This window comes from Larus michahellis, chromosome 3 (genome assembly GCF_964199755.1).
Source record: "Larus michahellis chromosome 3, bLarMic1.1, whole genome shotgun sequence".
NCBI classification, from domain to species: Eukaryota; Metazoa; Chordata; class Aves; order Charadriiformes; family Laridae; genus Larus; species Larus michahellis.
The window spans coordinates 107,828,062-107,854,916 of record NC_133898.1 but is presented as its reverse complement, the minus strand read 5'-3'; the positions used below and the strand labels follow the sequence as shown (position 1 = coordinate 107,854,916).

The following is a 26,855-nucleotide window of genomic DNA, read 5'->3' as shown; positions in this document are numbered from 1 at the left end:
GATTGATCGATCTTTGTGTTCTATTTCTTTGTACATTCCATACCAGGAAAAATCATCTGGTTCTCCCCAGAGACAAAGAATTTTTTATTTGTTTTTGGTTTACACATTTGGAAATTAGTACTGTTGTTAAAAGTTATAAATGCACCCAGACAATTCTAGCTTTGAAAGCAAGTACTACACCAATACAAGGTATTTCAGGGCATACAACATAAAAAAAACTAGACCAATGAACAGATTTTAGTGATCCGATAAAAATATTGGTTGAATAGGCCAAATATTTGATATTAGCTCCATATTCTGCAACAGCAGCCAAAGCTTGAGGAAAATACATAAAAATAATGGCCATAAATGGAAAGAATAACAATATGGTAACTTCAGAGACTTGTTTCCCTTTTAATCTTAATTACATTACAAGCATCTGGATAAATAAATGAAAAGGACAAAACGAAATCTGAGTTTGTGTTTTTAAATGTCTTCTTTTTGTCCTTCTCTAATATGTACATTTTATACATGGGCTTCTTCATGACACAAACAGAATCACAGAATTTTAGGGCTTGGAAGGGACCTTTGGAGATCATCTAGGCCAATCCCCCTGCCAAAGCAGGGTCACCTAGAGCAGGCTGGAGAGGAACGCATCCAGGCACGCTTTGAGTATCTCCAGAGCAGGAGACTCCACAGCCTCTCTGGGCAGCCTGTTCCAGTGCTCTGCCGCCCTTAAAGTAGAGAAGTTTTCTCTCATGTTGAGATGGAATTTCCTGTGTTCTAGCTTGTGTCTGTCACCAGGCACCATTGAGAAGGGTCTGACACCATCCTCTTTACACCCACTCTTTAGATATTTATAAGCATTGATGAGATCCCCTCTCGGTCTTCTCTTCTCCAGGCTGAACAGACCCAGGTCTCTCAGCCTTTCCTCATAAGAGAGGTGCTCCAGTCCCTTGATCATCTTTGTAGCCCTCCGCTGGACTCTCTCCAGCAGTTCCCGGTCCTTCTTGAACTCGGGAGCCCAGAACTGGACACAGTACTCCAGATGTGGTCTCACCAGGGCAGAGTAGAGGGGGAGGATGATCTCCCTCGACTTGCTGCCTTCATTCTCATCTCTCAAAACATCTACATCTTACCCAGCACATAGTAGAAGGCAAGTTCAGAGATGTCTTCAGAAAAAAACCCAAGCAGAATTAAATTTTACTTTATAATTTTCTTTTGGGCAAAGAAAAGTCAGGTTTCACATGTACAAAAGTTATGAACATCTCTTCGGTGTTGTTAGGAATTACTAAAGAATTAATAGCATTTTGATTCATGAATATTCATTTGCATAATGTTTTAGTAAGAGTAATAGACCATTTATGGAAACTCTACTCTAGTGTACCTAATTCAGACTAGATAGCCAACTGTAATTTATGAATTTAATATAACTTTTGTGATACAAAGTACACTTTATATGTCTATAAACTAAATGCTAGGGACTGCAGACTGAGAACTTTGAGGTAAAATACTGAAAAGGCTTCCCCAATAATCATCCCTAGAATAACAGAATCACCTAGGTTGGAAGGGACCTTTAAGATCATTGAGTCCAACCATCAACCTAACACTGCCAAAAAACACGACCAAATCATGTCCCTAAGCACCACGTCTACAAGTCTTTTAAATACCTCCAAAGATGGCAAGTGCACCACTGCCCTGGGCAGCCTGTTCCAATGCTTAAGAACCCTTTCAGTGAAGAAATTTTTCCTAATATCCAGTCTAAACCTCCCTTGGCATAACTTGAGGCTATTTCCTCTTGTCCTGCGATAAGGTCTCCCCTCAGTCTCCTTTTCTCCAGGCTAAACAACCCCAGTTGCCTCAGCCATTTCTCTTAAGACTTGTGCTCTGGACCCCTCATCAGCTTCGTTGCCCTTCTTTGGACTCACGTCATTTTCCAATATAGAAATGCAAAAACTCAAACTAAGGTGGCAATAAGTTCCTAAAGGTCTGGTTTCTGAATTATATCCTAATATTTTGAGGGCAGGGTAAAGGATAATGCCTGAAATAAGCCATTAGAGGATGGAGAATATACGAGACAGTTTCTTACCTCTGCAGTTGGGTAAAGGGCTACTCCACTGCCCATTGCTTCGGCACTGTGCTCGAGAAGCACCCTGAAGTAAGTACCCAGTGTTGCAAGTAAAATTTACAACGTCATTTAAATTGAACTCACTGCCATTAGTCATTCCATGAGCTGGGTTCCCAGGATGTCCACATGTGATCGCTGTTAAAAGAAAAATAGGCAAGCTAGCATCTAACTGAAAAGTACTGTTCCATGGAATCACTTGCAGGTTGGAGCTCTTTTGTTGTTTGGTTTTGTGCTTTGGTTTTTTTTCTTTCTGAATTTGTCTTTTATATTTATACAAGAAATTTAAGAAAAAATAGGATTGTGCATTACATGTGTTGATTATACTTAAACGACACTTCTAAAATACACTTGTTATGGTCAAGCACTAGCTTACCACGTGACAAGACATTAAAATAATATATAAAAATATAGAAAAGCACAGATACTGACAATAGAAAATCAGAATGTATACACACACACAACTTTTCAACATTGTGCTAGTGACTTTTATCATACTCAAGTAAATATCCTATGCACGCATTTATCTTTTGCTTTATTACTTTGTGGTTTTTGTTTTTTGGTTTTGTTTTGTTTTTTTAATTCAAGACATAAGTGAAAAATAATTTAAATGTGTTTCTCTTTATTTTATCATGGAGTTCAACTGTGAAACAGTATTTTCAACAGTACCTGATCTTTGGGAATTAAATAGGACACCTTCCTGTATAGAGACTTTAGCCCTTAAATTGTGCAAATAAATCTACCCAAATCACTTGAATCCTTTCTGTACCATCTCATTTGCAGCATTTGAAGATGAAACCCTAAACATCAGAATAAAATGTTACTACAGGCACAGGATCAACTTTATTCTAGTGCAGTTGTATTTTAAATCTGTTACAGATGATCAAGTTTCAAAAAATAAGGCGATTTCCAGGGCCATACTAAATCAGTTAACATAATTCTTATCTAAAAACCTATTAAATTAAGAAAAAAATGCTGTGACCTTAAATTTTCTACAGTTTCCTGAAACAATTATATGTCATAGGTTTTAATAACAAAAAATTAGGTCTCTTGTACAAGTTCTAATAATGAAGGATAATTCTGTTCAGTTGCCCTTTTCAACAAAAGCATACCCTAGAGTCAGTCAGTTCCTGTTTAGAACTCATTACTCTTGACAGGATACTGGTTTTTGTAACACTTTCCAGAAACTAAAGATCTCAGACGCTGAGATCTTAATCACCGCATCTAGTTCTGCCTCTGCTCCATTATAGTTACTAGATATCGACTTGTTGACTGATAAACACGCCAATAGTTGGATTCACACAGTAGCAAGTAGCTAAAAGCACCTTTAAAAAAAAAAAAAAGAAAAAAAAAGCAAAGTAGATAATTTTGGCATTATAGTGTTTTCAATCACCATTAGGCTTTTATGCAATCAATTTAATATTGTTTACCTAAGCAGTAGCCAAGACATTTCAAATAAAGGTTACTACTGCTATTTTTATGTCATCTAAATGGTGGAATACAAATTCCCTCCTCCATCCTAATATAACTAACTGCTCTATGCATGCATGCACACACACGCATGGGTATCCACATGCACACTTAGTCCCAAATATGTCATGGGAAAAGAGATGCACTTGGCACATCTGAAATTGATACTCGCTAAGGAATTACGCGTTTCCCTATTATATGGCAAAGAGATCAACCCACTTAATGTAATATAACTCTCAAATATATACTCCAGGCTTTAACACATTATTTTTCTTAGGCCCTGGAGACTTCTGTCTCACAACAGAAAATACATAACCCAGAAGAAATAATGGTAGTTCTGATAGTCTCTGGACAAGAAAAAATACCCAGTGTGAGTACCCAGCTATACAACTAAGTCTATCTTTTTGTCATCTTTAATACTTTTAGTAAAGGGTTACTCTCCTGATTTTTTGTGCTGTTACTCACAAGGAACTAATCAGATGTCTTCCTTCACATTTCATGTTAACTCCCAATAACCAGCAAGTGAAAAATCTTTCAGAAAATATTTGGCTAAAGTGTGGTCCAACTGCTTATCCAATAAAGAGATAGGGAAACACCTGTGTGTCACAAATTATGCAAGATGAAGGAGGCTGACTTTCATATGTAACTAAGAAGCTCAAGTAGTGACGGGTGGAGTAGTCCAGAGAACAGTCCAGAGCAGAGAGTAATTTTTGAAGATCACAGTGTCTAGTACATACAACTGTGAAATTTCTTTCAAAGACAACTAGAAAAATAAAAGGATGCGTGATCTTCTGTAAAACTCTCACAAAATATAGGCCGATTTGTGGTAAATTTTCAGGGCCACAGCCCATAACTTCTTTATGGTACCTCTGCCACATTTCTAGTTCCTGATCCATGCTGCTCAGTCAAAAGACCATTTCAGTATCACATTAGAATGCACATTTCTAGCATTGATAAACAGTATGTTTTCACTTTCCTCCTCAGAAATAACAGAGTAATTTTTACAAGAATTTTTAATAAATAAATTAAATAAATTAAATAAATAAATGTAGGAAAATCATCTGAAGCTTGGATGCTGACATAAAAAAGTCATCTTGTATGGCTTTTTAGCCTGGCAGAGCTATAAGCAAAAAAAATCCCACATTGTAATGGGAAGTATTAGGCAACCTGTAATGACAGAAATTGCTGCCAGTTCTTCTCGTAACAGTAATGATAACATCAATTTAAGAAGATGTAGCCTCCCACCATCCCCCTCAGCTTTGCCCCTTTCTTTTGAAGGGATTTTATTCACTGCATGGTAAAATTAATCCACTAAAAGTAATAATGCTAGCTGGTGGCACTTCTCCTTTGATGAATATAAATCACTTGAAGATATAAATAGGATTTTAAAAGGACAATGACATTTGGTAGATATTTCCTGCAGCTGTATACAGGTAAAAATTTCCATTTTACCACTAAGAAAGAAAATACCGAACATTTTGAAATCTAATGCCTCAGTAATACATTTTCTCAGAAATTAAACAAAGATACTAATGTGGATTGAACAGAAAAGCTGACCATCTCAGTGCCTATTTCTCTGTAGACAAAAATGTTTGAATTGCAGACATCTTAAAAAACTACAAAATTGAAATAATTGATATAAATGCTCCATTAAAAATAACAAAAATTGTATAAAAATGGGAAGCCTTATTAAAACTGAAAAAGAATAATAAAATCAACAACACAACAAAGTAGTAGAATAAAAAGCAGAGAAATCAGACTTTAATCTGATTAAATGGCTGATGGTTCAGAAAATATCAAAAAACCTGCCATGCAAATGAGGAAAGAAGTAGAGCAGGGAAGACTCAACAGTTCCAGTAATTAATTAAGGAATTTTCGAAAGCAGGTGAATTAAGAGCAAAAAACAAATAGCCTACTAAAGGGAATAAAAAAGTTCACATTTTTTCTAACAGACCCAATACCATGCCTGCCACATCTGGGCTTGCACTGGTAAATATTAGGAGGCCAACTTGAAAAATGGGCAGTCACCATCAAAACTGCACAGATGAACAGTATTCCAGCTTTACCCACCAAACAATGAAATTATACCATGGGGTTTTGGTATTCCAGGTGAAAAAATAGGGGAGAGGCTCAGTAAGCCCACAGTTTACATAGAAATTATTCCTGGAGAAAGAGAGCGAAAGAGATAGATGAAGTTATGCAGCTGTAGCCTGTTGTTCAACCCACTTTAATGCCTATGTCATCCTGTTTCTGAAACAACAGAAATCAGAAATTACTGGATCGTCAGCCTGTGCTACATTAGAAACTAGACTAGATTATCATAATGACCCTTGTAATTAAAAATAGGACCAATAAACACCTGATCTGAGCACCTCATTCAAATACCTTTAAACATCCAATCCATTGTTACTGTTCAGTTACATTTAAAATAGTAGTAATAATTCAGTCAAAAATTAGTGATACTTACGGACACAAACAGGAGTTTGTCCAGACCATTTGTGATCCTGTAGGCAAATTCTGACAGAGGTACCAACAAGTCGAAAGCCAGGATTACACTGATAGACTACAGTATCACGATAACTGAAACCATCTCCACTAATATGACCATTTACAATTGGATCCGGAGAACCACAGTGACCAGCTACAATAAAAGAAAAACCCATCAAAACCATATAGTCTTACAAACCTTGCCAACATTTACAAGAATGCTGATATGAAAACAAAATTTCATCTTTGCTTTCAATAAACATTAGGGTCATATACTACACTGTACAGAACAAGTTCTGAGGTGTAAAAACTACAGGTGATATTCCTTCTACTTTTTTAGGGTGAAGTGACATTCAAATAGTTTTAATTTTCATATGTATAGATTCTGCAGATTGTGTTGCAGAAATGACAGATTTGTCAGGAGAATGTCTGGAAAATGTAAATTGCAAATTACAAATCATTCAGTTTAATTGCTAGAAAACTGACAATTTTAACACGGATATTTTTTCCCCTTTTGCCTTAGTAAGGTTGCCTTTTTCTTCAGAGAAGTGTGAATTAAAAGGTCTTCAAACTCTCAAACCCATACTACTATTTCCTCATAGAGTTCTGATTTGATTAATGATTCTGATTCTTGATTTGCTGCAGACTTTGTAAGTAGATCTCTATACTAATAAATTAAAAACGGTTGGGACCATTCTCTGGCAGAGGCCAACCAGCACAGAGCAGTCTGCATCCATCAAATGCAAATCTCTTGCCCTCCAGACCAGCACAGCTGCAAGCAAGCTGCCTACCAGGATCAGTACTGGTTTAAGCTAACTGGAACCATTCTTGGAAATAGTCTTGGAGAATCTTAGCCAAAAACATGTCTAGGCATTGTTCTAATGATTTAATAGGAGAGACGATCAAGTTCCATGCTTATTTGCCTGTCTTGGTGTTGTTATTTTATTAGAACAAACATAGTCCTTGTTATACATATCCAACAAATAACTGATTTCTCACTAGCAAGTCTTCAGACATTAGTAGACCAATCCTAAAACCAATCAAATTTAAAAACAATACCAAAAAAAATCCCTCATTTTTTAAAAAATAAAGAAAACTTAAAACATTTCTGTGGGATCACAGTCAGTCTACTGCCTTCAGAAGAAAAACAAGAGTTATTTCAGATGTGTATATATGTCCCACTTTGCTATATTAGCTTTACAATGTTATTTAGGCCACTACTTATGTTTATATTTAATAGAAATCTTCTCTAGTCTAATTTGAAGCCTGCAAGATAGAAAGCAATTTCTACACAGACTTCTTGAAAACAAAAAAACCAGTTCTACAGCTAAGTATATTTTCTTATGTTCAAATATTTCCTAATATTCAGCTCCACTTTCCACAATTAAGTTCATGTTTATTCATTAATGGCTTTTAGTAATAAATCATAAAAAGTGTTTTTTGTGTTTACTCTTTCCGAATAATAATCACCTTTATGTTACCTTCAGCTGAGTCTTAGATAAACTGAGATATTTAATGCTTTTCTGTGCTTATAAACTCATATTCATGTCAAAATTATAATAAACTCTTCTGTATATTGCTTTCCAATATGGTCGGTATGCTTTGAAATAGACGTTTTCTCCAGTTGTACGAAGGCACGAAAAGGAACGAACGTCTACCAGCGCTGTTTCCTCAGTTATATCGGCTGCCGTTACACAATACAGAACACATTACTCCAGGGTAATAGCACTCTTGGCATTAAGGAAGCCAAGTAATGATTTTATTCTCTCTAGATTCTTCATTCTGTTTGAAAACACAGTTGCCAAGCAGGAAACTATTTCTCTTTACTGATTAAAGAGGAGGAAAAAAGTTCATTTTTTTGGATGACACTGATTAATTACAACTGGCAACAATTTCATCTGAAACTATGTTAAGTCCTCATTTTGAGATGTGAGGACAGGGACCTGAGGCTCATGCCTGCTGCTAGAATGGGGAGGCGTGTGATATGTTTCATACAGGCTGTATCCATCCACAGCAGGCTTGTTTGTAACTTAGCTTCTTTGGGATTGAATCTGCTTTCTACTAAAGCGCCTTTAATAATGCCAGACAGTGTATTTCATTTACACTTAATACCGCTTCTAAAACCCTAGAAGAGTAAAAAACATGCCACTTGACTACTTTTTTCATATGTAATCTTAATTGTAGGATTGCTGATGTCTTTAATGAGACATTCTGATATTCTGTAAATCCGTGGAAGAAAGTATGAATGTAAGCTTTTCATACACACCTTCTTACACAGCTACTCTTCCCCTGACAGGGAGTACGGCACGAGAGTAACAATGACATCGAAACCATATTTTTCTCTTTGAAATGTCTCATGGAATAATTTACCCTATTGTTCTCAGTCCAAATTATTACTATGATCCCCCTTACTGTTTTCTCTCTTCTAGTCCCACTCAGCCTCTCCTTGTCTACCACATACCTCAGCCCCTAGCCCCTTAATGGGTCCTTCTTGCGTCTGTTTCCAGTATCTCCCTTGTATGGTGGAGGGCACAAAAACTACACAGTTTTCTACATGAGGGCTGAAGAGGAAATAATAACCATGACCGCTGACTACACTGCTGCTCATACAGTCCAGTCTGTGAACTTCTTTACTGCAAGGCCACATTTTTAACTCCTTTTCAGCCTCTCCACTAGGTCACCTGGATTGCTTTCCGTAAAGCTTCTTTCTACCCAGGCAGTTCCAAGCCGGTACTCACAAACGGCATTATTCTAGGAAAAGTGCAGGATTGTGCATTTGTCTTTGTTGAAATTTATGAGCGTCCTGTTGGCCCATTCCTCCAGATTCTCAAGGTCCCTCTGTTTAGCAGTACTGCAATCCAGCATATCAACTCTTCTCCCACTATTTGGTGTCATTCTCAGACTTGCTGAGGCTGCACCCCAACCTGTTATCCAAGTCACTGACAGAGGCTGGATGGTGCTGGCCTCAGTATCCACTGGCTCCTAGTCATACTTTGAATCATGGAACACTATCCACAGAATTTGGTGGTTCAACTAGTTTTCCACTCGTTTTGTAGTCCCCCCATCCAGTCCCTGTCCTCTAAATTTGGCGACAAGGATACTACTGCAGACTGCTTTAAAAGTGTTGCTGTAACACAAAGTGAAAGAAATCTACTGCTGAACTCTACTGAAACCTACATCCAATGAGACAGCCATCGGAAAAGGCAGTAAGATTATTAATGTTTGCTTTTGATTGCTCCATCCTGTCTGTTCCCAATTATTTTCTTGGGTTGTTTTCTTGTTTTTCTTGGGTTTTTTTCTTATTTTCTTGGGTTTTTTTCTTGTTATGCCTGGAAATGGGCAGTTCCCTATAATTGCTCCCTCATTTTTTCTAGGGACTGAGGTGAAATAGCTAGCCTCTTGCCTTCTTTGGAAATCAATGTTATACTAGGGGTTTTTTTTCAGTAGTTGCAGCTGTTCCCACCTTTCAAGAATGGTAGAAAGCGGCCTCACAATGACATATGCCATCACCTCAGACTTATACAGTGAAATCACAGATATTAGTTCAGTTTCTTTGAGTAGTTCCTTAATTGTTTCCATCTACTGCTGTATCATCTCTCCCCCCCAACTGTACTACCAGGAGTAACAAATCCATAGTATGCCTACTCTACAGCCTAGATGAACCACATACTAGAGCAGAGGTATAGCTCAGTTTTCATGAGAATTTCTTCTCCTAAAGAAAATAATTCTGCACGACCCTAAATATTCAGGCGTTGGGACAATTCTGAAAATTGTCATTCAGGCAATTGGAAAAATAGCAGATTTTGGGAAAGGTAATCTATGAAACAGATGAAAAATGGGAAGAGAAAAGCTGTATTTACACAAAATAGAATGAAATACATTTGATTTTTAAAATTTTTTTCTAGACAAAAATAGTGAAGAATTGAAAAGCAGTTGCCGCACTGAAGCCAAACACAGGGAACCACAAGAAATTTCAAGAAAGAAAGCTGAGATGAGCCAACTGGCATAACGCAAAATACAAAATATTATGCACTTTCTCTTAAACGGGGGTTTAACAAGTTGCTGGACTTATTATGTGAGTCATTTCATTTACAGATCATTCGAGCTAGTGGATTTAATTATTTTTCTGGGAGTTTTGACTCATTTATATTTAATATTCCAATAACTCAAGAACTGAAAGAGCACCGCAATAACACAAAATGTACGTAATTTTCCCATCAAGTAAAATTAGATTAAAAGAATATTAAGGAGGCTGCTGGTGGATTTTTTAATAAAATATGCTATCAAGAATTAAGGAAATTGTTCACATAGCTCAAGGTTGGTTTAGTAGTTTTATTCTACCACACCTGGAAAACAAGATACAAATAATTCTTTTATTTTAATAAGAATTTGAAATATAAGCCAATATCACAATACCATACTGGAGTTTTCCTAGGAGTTATCAATCACAAGATCAGATATTTTTACACAAGCAGTCAGTAGCAGTGTTTTTCCACACTGACAAATGTAGAGAATTAGATATATCATAGAATTACATAAGATATGTTAATCTTACTTTTTTTTGGAAAAAAAAAATTATGCTAAAAATGCATGAAAATGGAATGAAGTAGTTTAGATTTAAATTTAGATCAAAAGTATGTCCTTGATTTGTTGATGTACAATTTTGCACCTGAAAGTCATAGAAAGTCAGGAATAAATATCTATTCAGGAAAACCCTTTTGTCGGTGATTAAATGCCACCAATAATAGACATGGAGTTAAGGAAACCCTTAAATGCTTCCTATTTAATCTACCCTACATGTAGGTATGGTCAGTCACATATACAAAGCATGCACACAAACATGTTTTGTGACCCATACGTGCAATTATTCTTGGAAGAGAAAAAAGGGAACAGATATGAAATATCAGCAGTGTGAGTAATTGAGTTAAATTGAAAAAAATCTTGCCTAACAATTCATATTTATCCTTGTACAACTATGAAAAAATACATATAATACTAACTACCTGAAGACCTAGGTCTTATATTTAGCCTTGGACTCGTTAACTACAGTCATTGGCTTTAGCGTTCTTTTGAGACAAATAATAAGGATTTGACAAACTCTTTCCTGAGATATAGAAATTAGTGTACTCAGCTGGCCTGAAATCATAAATTGGCTCTACACAGACCAGTGGGTAACATCAAGTGATACCTATTTTCATCTATAGCTGCCCTGAATTACATTCATGCAGGTACAGCGTAGGTAAAAAGTGTTTCATTATCATTCCTTTGAAATGGAAAGGCTCATTCAGAGCTCCCTGGGTGTTTGCTTCCTGATTTTTACAGGCTTCAGGTAAGTCCTAAAGGCACCTCTGAAATAAATTTGGTGCATGCTGTCCTTGAAATTTAGGAATATAGAACTGGTGGCATTCTCATCATCTATCTTTAAAATTTAAGAATTTACCTTTCCTGAATTGCTCTCTGGAGGAGCCTGCATAGTTCCATTGACCTTGTTGGGAATTCAGTACCTTAGATTGTACTCTAAATTGCATCTAAATAAGGTGCCTAAAGTACATAGTGTGAATATCCCTTATGTAAGAGAATGTAGAGTGGCAGAAAGAGGTTTAGTAGCAGAAATACAATCTTCTGCAGCACGCGCATGGTAACTCAAATTTCACACTCAGAGCTGTGCAGTATTTTTGGCACTACAGAGCTTGCCTGATTTTGAAACAGCAAAGACTAAATAGTGATTAACAACCTTCCAGCTCTAAATGTGATCTTTTTTGTCTGGTGACGTAGATCCGTGCATTTAACAGTTCTAAGCACATGGCTGCATTCAACAATGCAATCAATCTGATACATCAACTAGAAACCATAGTCCATCAAATTTTTTAGAAAAAATATTGGTAAGTATCATAAGACAAGCATTGCTCTTACTGCAGGAATAGCTCCTGCAAGATGAAATCTTTCATTACAAGTGGAAATAGATCTGTACAAATCATTTAAAAGGCAGACAGTCAGGTGGAAAAAAAAAATAGTTACTACTTGTGACCAAGGGGATAAGAAATAGTAATGCAGACCAGTTTCAATGTGGATTTGTAAAAAACTGAAACTGATGAAAACCAACAGCAAACCACTCCTGGAGAAGAAAACGATGAATTCATACAAAATGAAATTCAAGCTATATATAGAGATAGTCTTTCCTAACTATGAGATCTATGCAACTTTATTAGCCATTTCCCAAAGAGTTAAAAGCTTCACAGTGTGTAGTTTTTAAACTGACTTTGAGAATAAACTGGTAGTGTTCACTGTCTAAGTCCTGTACTGATCAGTTCTTCTCCATACCTACACTATTTCAATGTAAATTTGTGACTACCGTAGACAGTTAATCTTCTGGGGAGTTCAGTGGTATAATATATTTCTCAGAGATCAGAATAGGAGAAAAAAAAAATATCTTTTCCAGCCTTCTATGGGCAAGAGTTATTTACAATACAAACAGAATCCACTGAGATTTGTACATTATTTAGCTCATATATGTTGGCAGCCAAATTATCCTGTGTGTATAGCTTTTCAAAAAAGAAAAGCAGTACATAAGTACTAAATGCTATTATTATTGATCAGATGATGAAGTGTTTTTTTAGGTTAGTTAAAATGAATGAATGCTAACACACATCTTTATGCTTGAAATTATTATACACAGCTGTCAGGCACTACACTTGCAATGAATGGTATAACATACTGCAAAAAAATGAGAGGTAATAGCTCTTTTTTTTACAGTGTAGCTTGCAAGTTTGCAACAGAAGAAAAGGCTAAGGAAAATACTCCTACACACACAAATTTGGGGCTGTTGGATCTTCACAGCTGCAGTTCCAGCATCTTGTTGGTCAGCCTCAGTCTAGGGATAACCTGACACCATCAGAAAGCTGATTTATCTTCACATACGAACCTCTTATATAGTTCCACTGTGGAACTGATGAACTTATGTATGTGAAAAGGTAATGCTGAGGCATAGCATTCCCCTAACCAGTAACTCAGTGGAATTCTTTTTCCTAGGTAGAAAAATATTTATTTTACTCCTTGAGTTCTCTAAGTATCAAAAGAAGTAGTAATTAAAGTACACCCCATTTATTTCCTACATCAAGATGACAGCGTTTTTTAAATTGAACAATAAAGTGTCTGAAATTGAATACGTATCAAGCCAGAGAAGTGTTCTACCTTTTCACAAAGTTTGCCAGAAACAATTACATCTTGCTGGGAACTTACTAATAACGAACTGCCATTTAGAAGCTAGGTTAGTTCTATAAGGCAATGGTCACTACTGACCACTGCATATCTTAAGAGATGACATACCGTAACACTATCTTCACAAAAATTGTAATAACAAACATTACTGTTGCAAAATGAAGGAATCAATCAGGAATACATGATCAAAGGTTCTAAAATCTTAATTCAGATCTGAATTACATGGTCTTATGCTATTTTTTCTGTCTTCATTTTCCTTGCTGATGCAGCCTAGTATATGAATTGAAAGAAGAAAAGGCAATCAACACGGCAAGTGATTTTATCCCTGTCTCTGAGAAAAGACTCCCACATTTCTGTATTTGACTGTACCCCACCAAATTGTCTGTTCTACACTGATGAAGAATAGAGTTAATATGCATCTGATAACTCCACATTCTTTTTCATCAAGGTTAGATTATCATACTTTTGTCTGTTAGTACATTACTGTCTTGTGACTTGCAACTTGTTTCAAAATATTTTATCTAAAAGTATTTTCAGGCATTAAAGATCTCCAGAAATGCAGGATGTTGACACTAGTAAAAATTGTGCTTATCTAATGATACTTGCTATTCCTTTTTCGTAATAATCTGCTAAGATGAAATTTATGATACTTGAAAATTGATTTTTGAAGACAAGATTGAGTTGTTATATGGTGCCATCACACCTGGTTATTGTGATGCAAATGTTCTTCTTTTATTTTAATATATTCTACCAGGGGAATGTTGCTGTGTTTTAAAATGCAGCTCTGGATTTTCTATGTTTTGCTCAGGGGAACTCTAGCTATTTTGTTCAGTTTTGCACCCTGGTGAGAGTATGAACTCAAAGCTCAATAGCTGCAAATACCCTTTATGATGGTACTATGAAGTAACTGCTTAGAAATTTAATGCAAAACAGGACAGACCACCTACTTATCACTTATTTCTATAAGGTAATGAGCAACCTAATATGCCAAAGGTCATATGTATGTCTATCTGAACACAGAAAGACAGTAACACTGTTGATATTTAGAAAGTTAAGAATGGATTCAGGTGTCTAAGGATGCTCAGCAACCTTTCATTATCAGTTCTTTAGGTATAAGCAAAACTTCTTTCTCACAGATACATATTGACACTGACTTATTGTAAATGGAGATGTCAGGTTTATTTTGATTTGGTTCATGGAATTGACAACATCAGGGATTCTTCAGATAGCATGAAGGTTTTTAGAAGTGAGGCTTGGAAACCTGTTTTTTTCAGGTTTGATTTGAATTCATTTCTTCTGATGGGACGAAAGTATGTTGTTCTTCATGACACTGCAAAACATATCTATCCATATTCTTTTAATAGGGATGTTTTGAAGACACCAAGGTCAGAGGAAGATAACCGAAATTTTATTTTTCACATGCAAAATTTTCATGTTAATATACTTTTAAAAAACTTGATGTTTCTACGGAGTAGGAGGACAAGGGATTTTATAACTTGGAAATTAATCAGCATAATTTATTTAAAAGGTTTAAGTCAAATGTTACTGCTAGACATGCATCTAATTAGTCAATCATTGCTCTAGCCTACCTGAAAATTTTACAAGTGAGTTCTGGATAGAGAATAATTTCTGACAATCCATGTTGCAGCTCCTACTATTTCCTTATGAAAGAATGGTTTTACTGTTTCGTTACTGCTAAAAACAGCAAAATTGGGGATAATGATATACTAGTTACTCCAGTTGTTTTGGAGTTTTTTTTCACAATGAATTAATTATTTCCTCTGTAAAACAATTAAATTCTTGCATATGACAGGTGGTTAAACTGTTCTATTTAAAATGTACAGGATAGGCTTGGAATACTACGCCTTCTGCTAAAATGATTTCGCTACACAGCTGAGAAGAAATCTGCTTTTTAAGTGAGGTAGAACTTTGGAGAAGAAAGAGATTCCTCCTTTCCTGAGAGCAACTGAGAGCATTCACCTGTGGGGCAAGAAGGAAATCTGCAAAATGACAGCAAATAAAGCAAATAAAAGATTTTAGAAATAAATATACTGTCCACAACCAGGAATACACCCGCTGCTGAGCCTCTAAGGTGACTGAAAAAGAAAATGGTTTTCTTATGTCTATACTAGGAGTGCAAACCAATATGAGTGGATCTGAAGAATGACTCACACCATTCTGTGTGATTCTGTGTGTGAAAGCGTTGAGCTGAAAACTTAAGGTCTGAACTATATACGTCACAGGGTTTGTAAGGGTGTTGGTTTTGCTTTACTTTGGGCTGTCTGTTGTCTACTTCCCTTAACTGAATGTTCAATATGCTGAAAGCTCATTTGTACTTGGAATGCATTAGGAATACTCCTGAACTGACCCTCATCTTCCAGCTTAGTTTCATCACACACCTGTGACTGCTCCACAAAGCAAATCAAAGTACTGTAAATGTGGGCAATTGAGTCACTTAAAAAACCCTCTTGGTCCAAAAAGCATTCCAACATGAAATACAATTTAATTTCTAATAAAAAGTTATATGCTAGTACACAATATTCTGTATTTAAGATACCTTTATTTTTCATTTACTTAAAAATTTTGTTGCTTGATAAGATCTGAAATCTAGTACTTGATACTGTTTGATTAAAACAAAACAAAATAAAATAAAATAAAACATACGACAAAACAGAAATTTGTTTTTTACCTAGGCATTGGGTTTCAGTACCACTCCAGAGACCGTTTGCCAAGCATTCTCTCACGTGAGAACCAACTAATGTATATCCTGTGTTACAGGTGAAAATTGCAGTAGCTCCATACACTGTTAAGGTTCCAATCTTATTTCCATTTGGTGGAGATGGAAGACCACCACAGGAGATAACTAGGAAAAAACCCAAACAACAGAAAAAATAGTTTTCATAATTTCTTAGACTGGAAGACAATATACCACCTCACATTTTCTTAAAAAGTAAATGTAATAATAGTTAATACAAGAGTTGTATTCCACTGTAAGAGCTTAAAAGTGTGCTTGATTTGGCAACACATGTTCTAAGTCTGAAAATTCATTAGGATATCTTCACATCTTGACAGCAGTTTAAACACAATCTCTATTTCAAGTTCTGAAACAAGAGAATTATATGAATGTCTGGGAAGGTTGCAGTTATATTGCATGTGTACATATTCCTGGCCACTCCTCAAATATACCTTCCCCAGCCATTTTAAGTGTTATGTCTCTTTAAAGATATTATTTTTTTAACATGTAGTATTTTTGATTGTTATGAAGTGTCTTTTTTCTTATTCTTCACTACTGTTCACAATCATATAACATATATGGTACTATACTTGCAAAAAATATACATTTTCCGGTTTTTCTTAAGGCTAGACTTGACCCATTATCACAGAAACTTCTTGTAGCATCAGCTGCAACCCACAGCTATTATGAGTAACACATGAAAAATTACCTTTTAAGAATGTATTGAACTAATTTAAACTGTTCTGTCACGTCTCATGTTTCTAGAAAAATATATCAATAACGTAATTTAAGATGCAGACTAATGCCTTCAAGAGCTTCAACTGTATTTTATTATATATTAACATAAATAATGGATTTACTTTCAAAAGCGTGTGAAACACAACTAAACTTCCTATCTGAAACCTCAAGGCCACATTCTTCTATATTTTAAAAGGTTCACTATGGAAAACAACATGGAATTGGGTAGATAAAATGAAGTACATACCACTGTGCAGTTAACTCAGTCATAATCAGAATATATGTGATCAAAGTCTTTTATGCACATAAGGTTTCCAGAGGTGGATGAGACTCCTTTCAACTACAATCAAGTCACATTACTGTACTTTGTAGAGTAGTGTAACATTGTAACTTCTACTGCTAATGCTGAATATTAATTACGCTTCTGCTTATGTTAAAAAAAACAATTTTTTTCTAAAATGCAATAAAATGAATTGTTCTAAACATATTACAAATGCTTTATTATTTTTAATTACAGTGATTCCAGTCAAAAATAACTAAACTACATGAATAATGAGCCATCTCGTTATTTCTTAGGCAGCTGTTTAGCATATTCTCAAACAAAATAAATTTACTAGTTAGGTCTCTCTTAATCCAAAACCACCTTAAATTGATGTTTCGCAATTCCTTTAGAGATACTATTCACAAGTAGGTATTGATAAATATTATATAAATGACTTATCATCAGTGTTTCAGTTAGCTTTCCTGCTGCTTCAGAAATATGAACAGCTATGACCTATCTTTATATAACCTACCCTTAGCATTTGAATGACAGACAGAAAGTAAACAGTAGACTTCTCAAAATACTCTATAGTGTATTTCTGGATCTTAATGATCTCTATTCAATGGAAGTATTACTGAACATCTCTTGGGGGATGTAGTTTGCCATAATTAAATCCTAATCAGTCCTCTATCAGAGGGCAAAATAATGTACCTGTCTTACAAATAAACTAATGTATCTTCAATCTGCAACTCCTTGGGTTTCTGTGTTGACCTCATACTTTGCTTTTGGTTAACTGCATCCCATATGGGTCACCTTTATTTTCTACTTACACAAAAATTCTGCAATTGTAGAGGCTGGTCAAGAACTAGGTTTTCAAAGACTTCTCAGCAGCTGAACAGTAGCTGCGTACTAGGCAGCAAATACAAAACCAGGTTTTTTAGTATGTGTGCACAAAAGGAAAAGGGCACAATTACAGTTAATAGAATAAAAAACTCACTAGTTTTAGATTTTAAAAGAAAATTGATGTAGCTCTTACTGGTTTATAAAAGATATAGAAGAGTCACCTAATTTTTCCAACTGAATATTTTCAAAAGGAAATTTTCCCAAAACAATACTAATGGAATAAAATAGAACCAACCAATAATTCCACAGCCCATCATCATTTAGATAAGATCAAATACATTGCTTTCATGTACGTATCGTACTGATTGCTGTTATAGGTAGCTCTCTCAGTCTTGCTCTAAAAACATCTTAAATATTTTTTTTCTTTTCTAGAAAATAAATATTTTTATTATTTTTAGTTAAATGGTGTACATACCTCTTTGTTCTTCTTTTCCTATACTAGCATCATTCTTTAATACTGCCTCTATAAATTCTATGTCTTAGGTTTGTAGCCACACACTTCCCAGTACTGGTGAAAGACTGTGTCAACTTATACTTGAATCACCCTTGGGAGTGATTCAGTAAAATCTGAGATCTTGGGTGTTCTGTCTAGCCTCCAGCTGCTGCTGAAGAAGGTTGAGAATCTCTCTCAAGTTCTCTTTAGTATCTACCATCTTAGATACTGTAATTTGTCTCATATAGTATTAGGAGATTGTATTTAGGCAAATTATTTTTTTCTTCTGTTTTTCACAATATGTACATCATGCTGAAGATTTTGCTCAACTACTTCTTTGCAATATGAAAAGCTATCTGATGTTTATGTTCATTCTCCTGTCAATATCGTGCCATTTATTACAAAGGATTATTGACATGTCTGCAGACTTAACAGAGTCTGACAAAGCAGAATGATTCTGTTCCCTTTGCTTAAAAAATACCAGGAGGTACAATTTAGTAAAGTGTTCACCTGATCCCAAGAATTATTTCCTACATTGCTGCCATCCCTTATTGATTCAACTTGTTTCAGAACAGCCATTCAAATGTCTTTAGAATTTAAAAAAAAATAATTATTTTCTTTCAAAAAAGAAAATCAAGCGTCTCTTTCAGGATGAAATACTAAATTTGAATATCTCACTGAAATTACATACTACTCTGAAAAACTGAATGCCTACATTTTATTTCCAGTTCTGCTCAGTATGGTAGGACTGTTAGTTGGCCATTTTCCTTCAGATGCTGGGATCTTCTGTGTTGCCCCGGCATTGAAAGAGAGCCTGTAAGTACTACCATAATGTAGTAAAAGTTTCTCCTTTAAGGGTAGCAGAACTAGCTGATGTGTCAAATATCCCCTCCAAGCAAAGCAAGTAACACCTTGGAAAAAGAAAAAATGAAGTTCTGGGGGGATTCATTAAGACACTGATATTGTCACCCCTGACAACTGTATGATCCCACTGAGAATGTCGAGGTTCTCTAAATCTTTAAACATCTAAAGGTAGGGCTCATGTCGTGTTTGATACTTTCGTATTAAGACATTATAAAAGCTCACATATATGTTTCTCCAACAGTACAGTTTTCATGCTTCACCTGAGACATCAAGGCAATATCATCTTCTAATCTAATTCTAATCTGGAATCTTCTAAAGGAATAACATTATCGTCATAGTATTCTCTAAATATTTATGCACTATGTAGTTGAATAAATCCAGACATAGGTCATCATCCAGATTGAACTTCTGATGCTACTTCATTGACTGTTGTATGAAATATGTTGTACTTTAAACACAAGTTTGAAGTAATTGATTTCAACAAGTTAATGAAAATTACTTACAGGAGACTGATAGCAAAGCATTTTTTTAAAAAAAGTTTAAACTATTTATAAATTAAAATATATATTAAAAAGCATAGGATATTCTGTAAACAAGTATGTTCCTTACCCTTACAACTCGGCCTTTCATTGCCTACGCTCCATGTTCCATTAGTCCTGCACTGTATGAGTCTTCGACCCAATAAATAATATCCAGGACTGCAGCTGAGCATGACTTGAGCTCCATATTCATTCAGTGACCCAGAAATCAGTCTCCAGACAACATGTTCTGAGAGCAGAGTTTCTATACCGGGGCAAGTTACAGCTGTGAAGAAAAGACACTTAAATATTAGCATTCTACTCATAAGTTTCTTCACAGAATATATGTCTTGCCTTACTGGCAGAAGTATTGCAATGTAAAATTGAGCATACCATAAGCATTTTTGAAATACAAGTTCCAGGAAAACAATGAACATCATACAGTGAGTATTACAAATTGAGCAGCAGTTTGTAGCACACTTTCATTTAGTGAGATGCACTGGAACAATGACATACTGTTACGCTCTCCAATGCGATTTATTTAAAAATTGCAGAAACAGAACACATCACAGACTACAGTGGATGTAAAAGGGAAAGCAAGTAATGCTATGTTATTTTTGCAAATGCTCAAGTGATGCTTTATTTTTCTATCCATGATATGCACTTTAGGAAAGCTCTAACAAGTGCTTAAAACAGGTTGCCATAAATGCTGTTAACACACATTGAAATGCTAATTACTATTAAATGGTTCACTGTGGGTGTTCAGGAAAATTATTACATTCCAGGTTAGAACACTTGACATAAAAAAGAAAGATAACATTTAGAGAGAGTTTTAGAATGATTTCAGTTCTGTTGCTTTTAGTATTTCAGATTTTGTAAGAGAATGCAGTTACTGCCAAGAGACAAGAACTGTAGTTTATGTTTTTCATAAGGCTTAATATAGTTACCAACCATATATAGCATATTTAAACACTTTTCAATTTCAAATTGATGCTCTGTAACTCAGGATAAAGTACACAGAATATTTACAATATTTAGGAGATTGAGATGAATTCTATCTCAATGTGCCTACGTCTCTGCAAAGATTAGACTCATTTTATGAAAATATTTGTGATTACTTTATTTAAAAATAGCTGTACTTGGTATTTCATACCATGTTGTTCAGAATTTCCCAGCTATAGAAAAAGCCTGAATGAATTAATGACTGCTTATATCCCAAAGAATACTTTAGAAAAAACTACTACCCCAATAACACTACAGAAAAGCTATCTTTCCAAGGAAAAATAAACAAATAAAAAACATGTAACAGAAATTCAGTTTCTCTTCTTTTGTTTCTCTTATATGTTGCTAAACAAAAGGTGACAAATTGTCTATATATTTGGTATACTTAGGAATCATTACCTCTGGTCTTTTGTACAACATCCTCAAGTCACCACACTGTTTAGTAAGAAAAAAGCGTTAGGAGGAAGTGTGTAAAAGCTCCAAACTATACTGAAAAAAAATAAAAAGATTCTCATTTATGCTACTATGAATTTAAACCACTCTATCAGGGAAAGGACTAATAAAACTGACAAAAAATAATTACATATTCTGTAGCCTTTACACTGTCTGAGAGGTATAAAGCAATTTTATTACAAGTATGAATGCGTGATGAAAGAGACTAGTTCAGGCAATCACTGAAATGCAGGGAAAGTGACAGAAAAAGAATTCCTGTTAAAATTTAGATTTTCATAGAATCATAGAATGTGCTGGGTTGGAAGGGACCTTTAAAGGTCATCTAGTCCAACCCCCCTGCAGTAAGCAGGGACATCTTCAACTAGGTCAGGTTGCTCAGAGCCTCATCAAGCCTGGCCTTGAATGTCTCCAGGGATGGGGCCTCCACCACCTCTCTGGGCAACCTGTGCCAGTGTCTGACCACCCTCATTGTAAAGAGCTTCTCCCTAATGTCTAATCTAAACCTACCCTGCTCTAGTTTAAAACCATTGCCCCTTGTCCTATCACTACATGCCCTTGCAAACAGCCCCTCCCCGCCTTTTCTGTAGACCCCCTTCAGGTACTGGAAGGGTGCTATAAGGTCTCCCTGGAGCTTTCTCTTCTCCAGGCTGAACAACCACAATTCTCTCAAACTGTCTTCATAGCAGAGGTGCTCCAGCCCTCGGATCATCTTTATGGCCCTCCTCTGGACCCGCTCCAACAGGTCCATGTCTTTCCTGTGCTGAGGGCTCCACAGCTGGACGCAGTAATCCAGGTGGGGTCTCAGGAGAGCAGAGTAGAGGGGGAGAATCACCTCTCTCAATCTACTATTCACAGTTCTTTTGACACAACCCAGGATGCAACTGGCTTTCTAGGCTGCGAGTGCACATTGTTGGCTCATGTCCAGCTTTTCATCCACCAGTACCCTCAAGTCCTTTTCCGCAGAGCTGCTATCTCAATTTTCACCACTGTTCAGAATACGTTTGATAATGCTAGAATTATACTTCAACGTTTTCCAGTAGTTATTTTACCCATGGTAAGTTCTACCATCTAAGAAATAAAGAGCTGGTACTATAGCATATCAGTGAAGATGTGTAAGAATTTATGAAGGCGAAATCATCTGAAGAACTTATGCATGACAGGTTATAAGGTTAAAGGTTATTTTCTTAGATTTTTTTCAGTATATCTTAGGAAGGAGTGCCAGCATACAGTCACTTTGAAACTTAATAGTTCTTTACTTTGGCCTTTAAAACAATATTCTAACTAGTTATGGACAGTTTCCCAGGTTAACGGAGGACTTCCTACTTCCTAATTTAATTTAATTTGACACTGATACTAAGCTGTGTTTCATAGCTACTCAAAGATTATATATTATTAACCAAGGAACATTTTTTTTCTTATTTGTTCTTAAATAGAATAACCATATTAAAGCACTTCACTTAACGCCTTGGAGTGAAAATGATATAGGTCTGTCAGAAGACGAAAAAAAATTCTAAACAGGTACTTAATACCCCTCAAATTTAACATTTTTATCACTTTTCCTTTCAAACAATACTTTTATTAGTTCTTTCAGAGATGAAAGCAAGCTTCTTATTTAGTCTAATATTAAAAATTTTAGTTTTAACCACAGGGGATATCTCAAGATACTTAGAGATAAGAGAGTCAGCTATTTCAGAATATGTAAATAAGCCACATAGATTTTTCCTCTCCATACTGATGATGATAGTATGTAATTTGTTCTTTCTTTATCTAAATACTTAGAATCTTGTTGCAAGCACACTTTACAAACAACTATCAGATTCTGATACATTACTGTACACTTTTCTAACTGAAGATGTTACTGAGCACAGAATACACTTCTAGACTGTGTTGATGTAATCAACTAAAACTGCTTAAAAAAATGTTAATTTTACAGGGACTGATTTTGATTTATTATCTTCCCAATCCTTCAAGAAATAAAAAAAGACCATTAACAGATGCCTGGTTTGTGCACATGGTTTATGAATGAGTGCATCAATTTGACTCTCATGGTCTCCCCTATTGCAAATTATGGGCTGGGCACTATTTTAATTGTCATTTACATAGATGAAACTTCCTAAGGGATAATCTCAACTTCTCACAGACGTGAAGATGTTCTCTCTTCTCTCCAGGTATTTTTTATACAGAAATGTATGAATAATATTGCTTTACATAAAGTATAGGTCAGAAAACATAACTGTTGTTTGAAATTATGATTAAGATTACACATTTTAATGACGTGACAATCTCCTTGTATGGATAATTCTGAATAGTCTCAAAAGCAGGGAATTCATAATGAGATATACCTACCATAAAAAAGACCCAAAATTGAGTTGTTCTATAAGCCCAGGTATATTTGCTACTCAAGACATGAGCAAAATGTCCACTACATAGGAAGTTCCACCTAAACATGAGAAGGAACTTCTTTACTTTGAGGGTGGCAGAGCACTGGAACAGGCTGCCCAAAGAGGTGGTGGAGTCTCCGTCTCTGGAGACATTCAAAACCCGCCTGGACGTGTTCCTGTGCAACCTGCTCTAGGTGACCCTGCTCTGGCAGGGGGGTTGGACTACATGATCTCCAGAGGTCCCTTCCAACCCCTGCCATTCTGTGATACTGTGAAAACATTTACTATATGAACAGTGGCAATGACCAAAAAAACATAACATGATTTTTGCAAATACAGCAACTAAAATCTAACAAGAATTTGTGCAGTAATGTGCTCACCATTTAGTTTTAACTGTTCATAATGATTCATTCTTCATAATTTTGTTATTTACTTGCTCTTCTGGTCAACAAACACATTGCACTACCAATATTTTCCCAGGATCTGAATACCAGAAGACTGACTCTTCCCTTTTACTGAGTTGTTCTTTTGACTACAAGCCTTTGCTTTCTTCCCTTATTGTTACATAAACAACAACAAAAAAAGTACATCTCATGCTATTCCAAAAATATCTTGAATTTTGTGACTCTGAATATAGTTATTGTTTCAAGAGAAAAAAAAAAGTCAAGTACAATGCACATGATGGAAAAAAATCTCAATTACAGAAACTTGCTATTATTATTTGCAAGTGTAATGGCATCTGATACTTGGTTGCCATTCTTCAGCAGGTACTTAACAACCACAAAGAAAGGGAAAGGGAATTTTTGTATTACTGTATTTTGAACTTATAATGCAAAAATTATAACTATATTGTTCAAATACACACTTTTGACTAAATTCACTATTAGCTTAAAAAAAAGCAAGATTAAGGTCAAGTCATGCATTATGTTTGAGAGACTAGTGTGGTTTAAATTCATAAGTATTAGTAAAATAAGAAGACAGTAGGAAACCAAATAATCCCAGACAACACAGGATCTAAGAATAAAGACCTAAGAACAAAATACGACCACTTGAGCAAGTTGATAATTTCAATATGCTAGTAGAAAAAAAGCCTCAGAGCAAAAAAACCAAGTACTTGTTGTCGTTCAATATATTTAAATGGGAATGGCTTCAAGACCTCAAATTAGATAAACAAAAGGATCGTACGGTATTCGATAACAGTCTGTCAATCCAGTCAGCTATGTCAAGTCAATCTGTTATAAGTCTAATGTATCTGGACTAACCTAAAATACCTAAACTAATTAATGGTTTTACTACAGTTCACTGGTAAGTACTAACCCTTAATAAGTACTCCATGTTACATACCAAACCTTGAAAAAATGCTCCAAGAACTACTTACTGACCTCAGGATTTACCAAAGAAAATGTTAGGAGAATTATTTGGTATCGTGTTCTGAATCATAGAACAAAGCCCCATCCAACCTGGCCTTGAACACTTCCAGGGAAGGGGCATCCACAACTTCTCTGGGCAACCTGTTCCAGTGTCTCACCACCCTCACAGTAAAGAATTTCTTCCTAGTATCTGATCTGAATCTCCCCTCTTTCAGTTTAAAACCATTACCCCTCATCCTATCGCTACACTCCCTGATAAAGTGTCCCTCCCCCTCTTTCCTGTAGGCCCCCTTTAGGTACTGGAAGGCTGCTATAAGGTCTCCCTGGAGCCTCCGCTTCTCCAAGCTTAACAACCCCAACTCAGTCAAACTGTCTTCATAGGAGAGGCGCTCCAACCCTCTGATCATCTTTGCAGCCTTCCTCTGGACCCTCTCGAACAGGTCCATGTCTTTCTTATGTTGGGGGCCCCAGACCTGGACGCGGTACTCCAGGTGGGGTCTCCTGAGAGTGGAGCAGAGGAGCAGGGTCACATCCCTCGATCTGCTGGCCGTGGTTCTTTTGAACCAGGCCACCTCACACAGGCCCACCTCTCATGCCTGACCAGGTCCTTCTGGATGGCATCCCTTCCCTTCCCTCCAGCATGTCGACTGCACCACACAGCCTGGTGTCATAAGCAAACTTGCTGAGTGTGCACTCAATCCCACTATCCATGTCACCAACAAAGATATTCAACCGCACTGGTCCCAGTACCAACGTCCCGGGAACACCACTCGTCCCACTTGGACATTGAGCTATTGACTGCAACTCTTTGAGTGCAGCCATCCAGCCAATTCCTTATCCACTGAGCGGTCCATCTGTCAAATCCATGTCTCTCCAATTTAGAGACAAGGATGTCATGCAGGACAGTGTCAAATGCCTTGCACAAGTCCAGGTAGATGGTGTCAGTTGCTCTCCTGTTATCCACCAATGCTGTAACACCATCATAGAAGGCCACCAAATTTGTCAGGCACAATTTTGCCTTAGTGAAGCCACGTTGGCTGTCACCAATCACCTCCTTATTTTTCATGTGCCTTAGCAGAGTTTCCAGGAAGATCTGCTTTGTGATCTTGCCCGGGCACAGAGGTGAGACTGACTGGCCTGTAGTTCCCCAGATCAGCCTTTTTTCCCTTTTTAAAAATGGGAGTTATGTTTCCCCTTTTCCAGTCGTCAGGAACTTCACCAGACTGCCATGACTTCTCAAATATGATGGATAGTGGCTTAGCAACTTCATCCTCCAGTCCCTTAGGACCCATGGATGTATATCATCGGGTCCCATGGACTTGTGCACCTTCAGGTTCTTAACATGGTTTCTAACCTGGTCTTCTACTGTGGGCAGTTCCTCATTCTCACAGTCCCTCCCTTTGCCTTCTGTGACTTGGGTGGTGCGGCTAGAGCACTTGCCAGTGAAGACTGAGGCAAAAAAGTTGTCCTAGCTAATGTTCTATCTAATAAAAACTCCAGCAATTGCACAATATCTATGATGAGCTGGTGGTGAATCTTTGTCTGTTTATATTAACAAATTCCATTTTGCATTTATAATACAACTGGTACTTTATTCCAAAACTACTTATGATTCATAGTTCTATAACTAGACATTGTACAAACATATTTCTGATTATTTTCTAATTAATTTCTAGATAAAAATCAATGTCTGAACCATCACTGTTATATCTCAGCACACCATACCTTCCAAAAATATCTACAGTGAAATCTGCAATATGCAGATTATGCAAAGGTAACATTAGCTGTTTTTTAAAATGTTTGATATTAGAGAAATTAGCATAAACCAATGAAGGATCTGATTTAAATCTTTGAATGAGCATATTAAAGGGACAATGGAAAAGAGCAATAAAGTTACGCAGTTACAAGAACCATCCCA

At 36.1% G+C, this 26,855-nt stretch overlaps 1 protein-coding gene across 1 annotated transcript in view; it reads right to left on the bottom strand.

Annotated features, from left to right (window-relative positions):
• The window catches only part of CSMD1 (CUB and Sushi multiple domains 1), a 1,197,588-nt gene that overhangs the window by 55,771 nt on the left and 1,114,962 nt on the right, over positions 1-26,855 (bottom strand). The window contains exons 51-54 of the mRNA XM_074581652.1: positions 19,823-20,017; positions 15,969-16,142; positions 6,042-6,215; positions 2,069-2,242 (exon numbers count right to left, since the gene is read on the bottom strand). Of these exons, the coding sequence (XP_074437753.1) occupies positions 2,069-2,242; positions 6,042-6,215; positions 15,969-16,142; positions 19,823-20,017 (717 nt within the window). The remainder of the gene's footprint in view (positions 1-2,068; positions 2,243-6,041; positions 6,216-15,968; positions 16,143-19,822; positions 20,018-26,855) is intronic.